At 41.9% G+C, this 10,924-nt stretch overlaps 2 protein-coding genes and 2 non-coding genes across 6 annotated transcripts; 2 read left to right on the top strand and 2 right to left on the bottom strand.

The window, feature by feature from the left end:
- Positions 1 to 21: 21 nt before the first annotated feature.
- Trnam-cau lies at positions 22 to 94 on the bottom strand. The gene has a single exon. It is a non-coding gene; the product is annotated as a tRNA-Met (tRNA).
- Positions 95 to 302: 208 nt separating this feature from the next.
- Trnar-ucu lies at positions 303 to 375 on the top strand. Its single transcript has one exon. It is a non-coding gene; the product is annotated as a tRNA-Arg (tRNA).
- Positions 376 to 401: 26 nt separating this feature from the next.
- On the bottom strand, positions 402 to 902 carry LOC120445549 (small integral membrane protein 12-A). Its single transcript, XM_039626021.2, has 2 exons — positions 674 to 902; positions 402 to 605 (listed from the first exon to the last, which is right to left on the bottom strand). The coding sequence occupies exons 1-2, from the start codon at positions 801 to 803 to the stop codon at positions 469 to 471; spliced, it is 267 nt and encodes an 88-aa protein (XP_039481955.1). The 5' UTR covers positions 804 to 902; the 3' UTR covers positions 402 to 468.
- Positions 903 to 1,151: 249 nt separating this feature from the next.
- LOC120445119 (F-box/LRR-repeat protein 20) lies at positions 1,152 to 10,839 on the top strand. Of its 3 annotated transcripts, XM_039625265.2 has the most exons (11): positions 1,152 to 1,442; positions 1,535 to 1,959; positions 6,502 to 7,375; positions 7,825 to 7,941; positions 8,008 to 8,091; positions 8,217 to 8,311; positions 8,371 to 8,548; positions 8,608 to 8,796; positions 8,857 to 9,150; positions 9,212 to 9,424; positions 9,495 to 10,839. In XM_039625265.2, the coding sequence occupies exons 3-11, from the start codon at positions 6,734 to 6,736 to the stop codon at positions 9,600 to 9,602; spliced, it is 1,920 nt and encodes a 639-aa protein (XP_039481199.1). In that variant the 5' UTR covers positions 1,152 to 1,442; positions 1,535 to 1,959; positions 6,502 to 6,733; the 3' UTR covers positions 9,603 to 10,839. The 3 variants fall into 3 exon arrangements, with proteins under 3 accessions (XP_039481199.1, XP_039481200.1, XP_039481201.1); XM_039625266.2 differs by lacking the exon at positions 6,502 to 7,375 and having other exon boundaries at positions 1,159 to 1,959; XM_039625267.2 differs by lacking the exons at positions 1,152 to 1,442; positions 1,535 to 1,959; positions 6,502 to 7,375 and adding an exon at positions 4,100 to 4,497.
- The last annotated feature ends 85 nt before the right edge of the window (positions 10,840 to 10,924 follow it).

The following is a 10,924-nucleotide window of genomic DNA, read 5'->3' as shown; positions in this document are numbered from 1 at the left end:
AAAAAAATAAAAAAGATTACATGCCCCGGGTGAGGCTCGAACTCACGACCTTAAGATTATGAGACTTACGCGCTGCCAACTGCGCCACCGAGGCTATGTTAGAACACCGGCTAACGAGAACTTCAACCCCCAAATGTTCTACATCGAGAACAACAGTTGTTCTTAACGCTTATACCAGGCATCGATGGATTACTTTATGTACTTTCTGAATAATAAAAGATGAATGAAAGCTGTTTTATCCGTTTTGCAATTGCAAAACTCCCCTTAGCTTCTATGAGTCATTGGAAAGCCGTCCTCCACCTGTCCCTTTGGCGCAGAGGATAGCGCGTTGGACTTCTAATCCAAAGGTCGCGGGTTCGATCCCCGCAAGGGATGAAACGATTAGTTCGAGTAAATTTTTTGGCGTATCTTTTTTTTTTTTTTAATGATAACAACTTTCTAATTTTGATAACAAATCATGGTATGTCTTTAGGCCTTGGGCTGCAGCGACGGGGAAAGGTTGCGTTCGAGTACTGGACTACTAAGTCGTAATTTCTCCACATTAGCGGCATCTGTGTTCAAACTTTCTTCTGTCAATCGTTTAGCGCGTAACTCTTGTATGGATGCTGTTGGAGATTTGAGATATATAAGTTTCTTTAGCTACAAAATTCCATTTCGCAATTCAAAAACTCACGACTGTATGGAGTGTATTTGTCAGATATCCAACTTTCGATATTATAGCCAATAAAACCCACAACGCCGGCTATTGGTAACGTGATGTAAACGGCGTTGCGCCTTATTAGAGCCATTACAATTGGCCACATCTCGATTTAAATCCTTGTGTTTGGTAAATTCCAAGCAATAAAGCAGAAAAACACGAAATAAGCGGCGTGCAGAATTATAAAATCAGGTGAACAGCTGATAGAGCTGCCAGACTGGTGAGAATATGTGGTGAACCAGTTCACTACAGTTCCTATTGAAATTTCAGTACTCTCGGGATGGTACTAAAAATCCTTTGTCGAACTTATTTTAAAATGAAATAGGAATGTTTTTAAATGGAAGATACTTCTTCTAACATTTTGAACAGCTTTGTATCGAAACTTTTCAAAAACAATAATGCAGTCACACTAACGGCTGATTGCGCTACATCTGCGTAATATTTTGCTTGCGTCGAACGGTCACACACAATATTTTTTGTGTTTTTGTGCTCTCTCCTTTCGTCGGTAGTGCAATATTGCAATACAAATTACATAAAAACGGGAAAAAAGCAGGCAAAACTAGAAGATCGCGGTGAACGGGCAAGCGAATACTTGCACAAACTCAACGGCGAAAAAGATGCAAGAACGGGAAAAACGTATTTACGCATTACGCAGAGAGTCGTTGATTTGTCGTTGTTTTTTGTTTTTATAATGCCAATATCGGGGTAGCTGCACCAAATGCAGTTTACTGAGATTTCTTGTGATGTAGGCAAAACATAATCATAATAACTACAAACATCAATAACAGAAAACACCGATATCATTATTCTCTTCGCAACAAAAACAACAACTGGCAGAACGAACCAATACAACAGGAGCAATAACTGCGTCGATTGAGTGCAATCAACAATTACAACGCAATCAGAACAAAGAACTACCAGCAGCAGCAGCAGCAAAAACAACAACAAACAAACGGTGGACAGTGCGAAAAACGAGAAGGAGGAAGAGGAAGAAGAACAACAATAGTAGAAGACGACGCATAATTTCCTCACGCTCACACGGACACTCGCACACTTGCACTCACAAGTTCGCTTGCACAAGGAGAGCGCAACAACAAAGAAGATCGAAGAGCGTGGGAGAGTAAGAACCGAGAAGCGAGCGAAAGGGAAAGGAAGCGGATAAAGAGTGGGGGAGTAACTGCATTTCTGGATTCGGATCTGGATCTCTGGATATATCCACACGTAAAATGACCAATTCGGGACGAAATCATCATCGATTCGACGTAAGTAATCCAGCAGGTTTACGATCCGATCGTAAAAACTCGCAGTTCTTTGGTTTTTGGGGTATTTTTTGCTGTGATCCTAAGATATCTACAGATTTTTCTATATTTAAAATATATTTATAATTTTGTATACTTGGGATACATCTATTATTGTATTCTAAACATCCCACTCCTAACTTTGTTATAGATAATACAGTAATTACAGTAAATAAAGTTTTTTTGTCAGTGCTCGCTTATTTTTAATTTCTTTTTTCAGTTTTTTTTCAATATTTTATATTGTTTGTTGAATATTTTAATATCGTATTGTTAAAACAAATAAGCGACTTCGAATCTTTAGGTTTGCTTTTTCCTTCTTGTTGGTTCCTTTGTGACGTTTAAGCAACAACTTTTGAAGGGGGTTTTTGACCTCAACCATTTCACATTTCATTTCCTTGTTTAGTTTTAATTCCTTTACGTCAAAACCCCTGGAATCTCAACAGACTTTCAAGTGGACGATAAGAAATCAGCAAAGAGCAATAAAGTCTGATTCTTCCTCCACGTTTCATCAATATGTATTTGCTGAATTAGTTCTTGAGAATTGAGTTAGTTGGTTTTAAATTAATAATCAACCCTAATAATATAGCTTTTTATGCCATTTATATGAGGGGTTTTTTGTATTTAAATATCCAAATTACTTCATATCACAGCGAAAGTGAGTTTAAAGCTTTTTTTATTCCACTCAAACCGGATCTTATAGATATCTATAATTTAAATGCAAGCGAGGAAGTGAAGGAAAATTATTTGGCTTTGTTGGTTGGCCAGGGGGTTTCCTTCCCTGATTTTCCGAGCTCAGGGCGCGCTGTTGCTGCTTCGTTTGTTTGCCCGTCCAGACAGTTAGTCAGTCACTTCAGTTTCCCCGGCTGCCGCAGAGCCACCAATAAAATAGACTGCATCTCGTTTATTTTTATGGCAAGGCGGGTTCTTTGTCCTTCGTTTGAAGTCAGGAATAAGGAATATGGAGAGGAAGAAAACAGGAGTCATCGCCTTTGTCGGAGCGTCAGGGAGTTTGCCCAGCCTTTAAAAGTGTAAGTGGCTAATGTCTCACCCTCCCTCGAAAGTTATATGTATGTTTTTCTTGCGACAAAAGTGCAATAAACTCGCTGACAACAGACCCCCCAGTATTAGCCCCCCCAAAAACCCCCACAGCCAGCCACCAAACTCGAGTAATGACCAGTGGAGAAGTGAGGACTTCTGACAAATTGGAAATTCTTCGCCAAGTGCAGTACAAAGTAAACAGCAAACAGAAAACAAAGCTCATGAGCTCATGAGAATTTACCAATTTGTTGGACACTGAAAGATATAGTTTGCTGATGCCCCAGGCTTAAAGTAAACTTATCAACGTTGTAGTCTTAATTTCGGGGTACATTTTAAATATTTCCAATACAATATTTCTTTCTGTGGAGAAATCTTAATTGCTGGGAAGAAGAGAGCGAAAATGAAAACGAAGACTCATTTTAATTGCGTTCTCCCATGCTTTAATCGTCCCGAATTGCTTATTTATTTTGGTGCTTACTGACTGTCCATTCTTGGTATTCGGCATTAAGTACTTTACTTATCTAGAACCAAACCCCAAAAGCCAATAACAAACGAAAGTAAACAGATTGCCCGATAAACAGCTGACGAGCATTGCCACAAAGTCTGGCAGCATTGCAACCCTTGCAGATTTACGAAATCGCGGAGAATGGGGAGGAATCCAAGGAAATGAGAGGCAGTCTCGTGGGATTTATAGTTTCGATTTGGAATGCCAATACCCTATAAACAGACGGATACCATTTGGTTCGTTGCCTAGTATCTTTCTTAACAACAACTTTCCTAACAAATAATCCTGATACATCTGGCTAAATATTATCCTTTTAATTGTATGATGTTTTTATCGCTTTGATTGACATACTCTGTGCTTGTTTTGTGTCTTTTTGTTATTTGAAAAAACAATTCTTTTGCGAAATTAGTAGTAATAAAACGGCATTTAAAGTAATAAAACTGTTCTGGAAATTGTTCCACTACATCAAATTTGTTGGTCCTTTGTTTATTTTCTAAATAAAACACGTAAGTTTCGTTTTTCGATTGACCCTGCCTTAAGGTTCAAGTAGGTGGGCAAGGGCATCAAAAGTTCTTTGCTTTTGCCTGCTCAATTACACTCTCTCTTTCGCCCGAAGATTCGCTCTCATTGAGATATTTTAGCTGGCTTTTTTTCTGTTGACGGCCTTTGTGTGGGTGCATTGCCCCGCCCCCTCGTTGCAACAAAGAGAATGAGAGAGGAAGAGAGAGAGAGTGCGGTGTGACAGCTGTTTCTGGAGCTTCGGTGGCGATGCGTTCTCGATTCTCCACTCAGTTCTCATTCGGCGCTCTGTTGTCATCGATGTTGTCTCGCGAAAAGTGCAGCTCTCGTTCGCTTTTCGTGTCTCGCGTTTCTGCATTTACACGGTTTTTTCTCGCAGCTGAGGAAAAATCGAAAGAAAATCTATTTCACGCAAGCCCAGCTGAAAATATAAACAAATGGTAGGGCGAATTGTGTGCAAAATTTGCTGGCAAAGTTACTGAAAGTGTGTTTTGTGATGTGCACATTGCTATGCCAGTTGTTTTAGGCTTTTCCGCCTGGGTTTTCCCCCTCATCAGCTGTTCTGTGTGTATTTTGTTGGCCAGCCTTAGAGTTTCCTTTCAACCATTTTCAAAGACCGCCTTGTGTTGCGAATGCCTTCTTGAGCTTACCCCTTGTGAATTTCTATATTTATCGACAAAAAAGACATATTGAGTGCAACCCGATTTGGATGCTGACCCAGTTTTCCCTATGCGCTGACCTTGCCAACGTGCATGTGCATACATACATATGTACATACATACATATGTGTGTATGTATATAAGTTGTACACTATGTACCGTGAATATATAGAACGGAAGCACGCTTGTCTGTCAGTGCTATCAACTCTCAACTTTTTGTGAGCCAGCTGACCCGGCCATGGCTTATATAAAATGCAGCCCAGATTTGTTGTCATGTGGGCTTCACATATACATACATAACAAACGACACAGACACGAACAAATATTATAGATGCATTATTCCTCTTTTTGTGTGTTTTGTGTTTGCTCGAGGTCACTTGGAAAGTAAATGCCCGACTGGGAATTTTTAATTTGTTTACTTTTTTCCACACGCACCAACCGCCCACTTTTTCAACCCATTTTGTGTTCTTTTTTCTTTCCGTCAGCTGTTTCGGCTTGATTACGTATACGCCATGTGTTGCATGATCAAATAAATAATAAACTATGCAAAACGCAGCAATCAAGCGGAATGCCTTGCACTTCTCGCTGCCATCACTTAAAGCGAATTGAGTTGAAACTATTTGGGGTCTCAGCTGCACTTGAATTTGCATAAGTACGTGCAAAAGATATAGCGCCTCTAAACCGATACAGAACTGTGGTTGAAACCATACCTCAGGGGAAACCATATTTTCAGAGTACTTCTGCCCCGTAACCTTGTTAAAAAAAAATGCTATTTTATACAAAATATACCTCACATGTAGCGAAGTTTAATAAACCGTAGTTTTAAACCAGTACTATGGATACTTGAGTAATATACCTAAACAAAACCATGCTTTGCATCACACCACTGTAAATCTGAGATACAATACTTCGCCCTGATTGAATTCAGGGCTATTTAAGTGTTTTTGTCACAAAATGATGGTAGTTTGTCATCCTTTAATGGTATAATTGAATGTAAGCATATGAATATTTCTATGTATTTATTTCAACTCCTAGTCTGGTCAAAGACGTGTTGCAATCAATAATTTATTGGACCTTCAATCGCTTTATTTGAATCTCATACATATGAATGCCATTTACAATTGTGGAAACAGCAATTTTATAACTGACTTGTATTGTGTTCATAGCGCATCTGTAATTGTTGTTCCATTTACAGTACTTCTGACAATGAATGGAATTGGTATTGTTAACTTAAGTAGATGTATACTCTAAAGATATTCATAATCGACCTGTTCATACTTCTTCTTGATATGCAATAACTATTTTGCTTTTAAGCCACTTTTAAGACTTATTTTTGAATTAAAAGTTGTTTTAGCTACTTATTATAAAATGAAATAAAACGGTTCTAAAGTGGAATATACCTCCCCCCCAGTTAGTTGCTTCTTTCGGTTATCAGTTGAACTCAGTGTAATTGTCATTATTATTTATATCCACACTTATTTCTTGTTCGCTCAAATTCGTCACACGTTCGATCGATTGCCTTTTTTAAATTGCCTTTGATGACTTTTCATTTAAGTTGAATGCCACCGAGTGGCGGTGGGTGTGGGGTGTGAGGGTGGGGTGTGGGGATCCGACTCCCCAAAACCGCTTAAAGTTGGGTGCGCATTTCAATTAAAGCACGACCGCAACCTTGATGTTTGAAACTCTGTTTTGTGTCGCAGAGTCTCGTAATAAATTCCACTGTTGTTCTATTTTTCACGTGCAAAACGACGCTGTTTTGGTTTTATTTACGGACCAATCAACCAGTTCCTGTTGCAGTAAGTGATTTAAAAATAATAAAACTTAAAAATAAGCAGAGCAGCGCCGGCGAGAAGCCGAAAAGCTGAAGAGCTCAAAAGCCGGGAGCAACGTATTGAAGACGCAATTTGTGAATAATTTAATCGAGCGTTCACACGGCGCCAGCTGTGAAAATAAAGAGAGAGTGCCGAAGAGTTAATTGAATCGGCAGAGGAGCAGCGCACGCAGATAAGAACCGGGTATGTTTGCCAGCAACGCCGAGACGGGCGTCATGGAGGTCGGCGGCACCAGTGGCACCAGCAACAACAGCAACAATGGTGGCAGCGGTAGCAACAGTGGCGGCGCCGGCGGCAGCATCGAGCTGCTGTGCCCGCCCAGCGGCAGCAGCAGCATCAGCGGCAGCGCCAGTTTCAGCAGCAACAGCGGTGCCAGCGGCAGCAGCAGTCAGACGCACAGCACGGCCGTCAGCAGTGCCACAGATCGCAGCAACAACAACGGCAATCACAATCCGAGCTTACAACTGAATGGTAATGGTGGCAGCAACACGAGGCAACACAGCAGCAGCAGCAGCGGCAGCAACAGCAGCAGCAGCAATATAAGCCCACCCCCCAGCAGCAGCAGCATTAGCAGCAGCAACAACAATAATCACAGCAGCAACATCATAAGCGGCTTCTGCAGCACCATTTGGCGTTCGGCCACATTTGGCAGTGCCACGCCGGTGATTAACCCATTACCAGCGGTACTCATTAACCCCAAGAGCATGGAGAGCAGCAGCGACAGTTGCTCGTTGAGCTCCTCGACCACGCCGGAGGTTTGCCTGGCTGACCAGCAAAGGAAAAACATGACCGACAGCGCTCAAGAGGATCAGACAGAGGATCAGTCCGTAAGAAAAACAAATTCTGAAAAAACAGATGATCACAACCAGATCAAGCCAAACAAACACCTATCGTTACCACCATCGAAGACATTTCTCCCACTTCAGCGGTCGTACAACATCATCTGATCCAGCATTTTGTACATATTGCTCAAAGAAACCCACTCAGAAACCCGATCGATTCGTTACGTCTCTCTCTTTTCCCCTATCTATCTATCTATCTATCTATCTATCTTGCCCCACGATTCCTCCATTAATTAATTTGTTTTTTGCTCCGGAACTCAATTCAGTTTATTGGTTTTCATGGATGTTATAATTTTGGGACCACTCGAGGAATCAGTCAGTTGATTTTGTTTAGCCATCACATCTCCGATTGCGAACTTCACAGCCATGGAAATCTACATTTGAATGCCCATTTGAAATTCCATCACTCATCCGCCATGTTGTGTCCGTTTCAGCAAACATTCCTAGGCGCCACCGAACTGGACGATGAGATAATCAAACAACTGCCAAAGGAGGTACTGCTGCGTGTCTTCTCCTATCTGGATGTTGTCTCACTATGCCGCTGTGCACAGGTAAATTAACTAGGACAAGTTTGGGCGTTCCGTTTTACCGCCACTAATGAATTTTTCATGCCACAGGTATGCAAATATTGGAACGTGCTGGCCCTCGACGGTTCCAGCTGGCAGAAAATCAATCTTTTCGACTTTCAACGTGATATCGAGGTGAGCCTGGGGCATCTAATGCTTAGCGGAAGCCATGTGCAATATTGATTATTAGTCCAAATCAATATTAAATAAACATCTCCTATTTTATATATTCATTAATAATATACATTTAATACAAACAGGGTCCAGTGATTGAGAACATATCGCAGCGATGTCGCGGTTTTCTCAAGTCACTGTCGCTGCGTGGCTGCCAGTCGGTGGGAGATCAGTCCGTAAGGTAAGTAGCTGGCCAAGCCACTCGTGAATGCATACTAACAAGTAAACTGGATATTTCAGAACTCTAGCGAATCACTGCCACAATATCGAGCACCTAGATCTGTCGGATTGCAAGAAGATAACCGATATATCCACACAGTCCATCAGCAGGTATTGCTCCAAGCTAACGGCCATTAATTTGCACTCGTGCTCCAACATAACAGACAACAGCTTGAAGTATTTATCCGATGGCTGTCCAGTAGGTTTACTTGAATAACCCATACGAAATAAGCATACTTTATCGGGTTGTTCCCGCAGAACCTCATGGAGATCAACGTGTCCTGGTGCCACCTGATCTCCGAGAACGGTGTGGAGGCGCTGGCTCGTGGCTGCGTCAAGCTGCGCAAATTCAGCAGTAAAGGTTGTAAACAAATAAACGACAATGCCATAATGTGCCTGGCCAAATACTGTCCCGATTTAATGGTGCTAAATCTACACAGCTGCGAGGTACGTGCATACTATCTACTTAAATGACAATAAGGTTTCACAATCCTTTGCTTTTCGCAGACCATAACAGACTCATCGATTCGCCAACTGGCCGCCAATTGCCACAAGCTGCAGAAGTTGTGCGTGTCCAAGTGCGCGGACCTCACCGATCTCACTCTGTTGTCCCTCTCGCAGCACAATCAGCTACTGAACACCCTGGAGGTGTCTGGGTGTCGCAACTTCACGGACATTGGCTTCCAGGCGCTGGGGCGAAACTGCAAGTATCTGGAGCGGATGGACTTGGAGGAGTGCAGCCAGATTACAGACCTAACGTTGGCTCATCTTGCCACTGGCTGTCCCAGCTTAGAGAAATTGGTAGACTTAATTGGCAGCCTGTGATATATGAACACTATTTAACCTCGTGGCTTTTCCATAGACCCTTTCGCATTGTGAGCTGATTACGGACGATGGTATTCGACACCTCACCACTGGCAGCTGTGCTGCCGAAATTCTGTCCGTGCTGGAGCTAGACAACTGCCCCCTGATAACCGATCGAACGCTAGAGCATTTGGTGTCCTGCCACAATCTGCAGCGCATCGAGTTATTCGACTGTCAGCTTATCACCCGCACCGCCATACGCAAGCTGAAGGTAAGATAAAGCAATTCATTTTATCGATTGGGATCGATTGAGATATAATATAATATGTATGCCCTCGCAGAACCATCTACCAAATATCAAGGTGCACGCCTACTTTGCCCCCGGAACGCCGCCGGCTGTGACCAGCGGCCACCGACCACGCTATTGCCGCTGCTGTGAGATTCTTTGAGATACGGCCATCGGCTTCGCCAGAAAGATAATGCGAAAGACAGCCACGGACTGATGCTGGCCCGTGTGCATCGTCATGTTCGCCATGGTGTTCAGCCTGACCCTCGTCTCGATGATCTGCATGTACTTGCTGGGCCTGCTCGACGCGGCGATGACCACATAGCCACCAGATTCAGATTGAGATACGAAACAGCAGAAGCAGCATCAGCAGCAGCGGCTTGATCGAAACCGAAAACCTAACCCTAGTTTTAATTTAAAGCGAGTTTCAAAAACTCGCAGAAACCAGCATCAAATTGTGATTATTTTATTTAATATGCTACGTTAACTAGACCCTCACTTGTGTAAACTGTATTAGCCCCCACACTCTACGTTTGTTATTAACTGCAGCCCGATGAATTGCTAGCTTATATAGATCTGTATATATACATATATGTAGTCGATCCACGGCAGTTTCAGATGGTTCCGCTGAATGTTCTGTGTCTAGCCTAAAAACTGCAATTATGTGCGTTTAGTTTTAACTCTCATACACGCATGCCTGTATTAAATGTTTGCTAAATTATGACTAAATTAAAAAACCATCTGAGGCATGCTTCGGATTTTATCTCTCACTGGTCCCAAAAACGAAAGAAATAAGAAAATACTGGAGTTTTCCAAATTCCGAAACATGTCGATAGAACCACAAAGCGTTCAAAACACTTACTATCCGAGATACTATTAATTTCACTTTTAGTCCACTCAAGTCTAGTGCCAGCTAAACTGTTCAGCAAGCAATTAGCATTATCTATGTATAGCCATGTATATTACACAACGAACAAACGACTCACACTGGATCATATTCCCCGAAACACAAAGCGCAGTACCCACATCAATAATCCAATAAATCTATATACACCTTTTGGGTTCACACAGATATTTATACAGATTATTTTGTAATGTATTATCTAATGAAAAATGTATAAAAGGGCCACGAAAGTTATCGTTGAGCGATAAGCTCACAGTCGGTCCAACACCACTAAGTAGATTATATAGGGTTTTCACCACTGAAAGGTTTCCCCTGTCCAGAATAACTATATCCAATCCTCGAGAGATCGAAGCGAACCCAAGTTGTGAGCTGGGGAATTGAATTGAAACAATGTCGTGACGAACGCCCCTAACCCATTACTTCCACAGCAATCCAATGATTCCCTCGACACACACAGATAAGCACAATAAAACGCAAAACGATACCAGATGAGATATTTTCCTGATTCTTTTTATTCTGTCTTAATGTTAAGCTAAGCAAATGGTGTCATACAAACATATACCTACCATATATTTTCCTAG

Source organism: Drosophila santomea, chromosome 2R, assembly GCF_016746245.2.
Source record: "Drosophila santomea strain STO CAGO 1482 chromosome 2R, Prin_Dsan_1.1, whole genome shotgun sequence".
Taxonomy (NCBI): Eukaryota; Metazoa; Arthropoda; class Insecta; order Diptera; family Drosophilidae; genus Drosophila; species Drosophila santomea.
The sequence above is the reverse complement of the archived record's forward strand: the minus strand, read 5'-3'. Positions and strand labels throughout refer to the sequence as shown.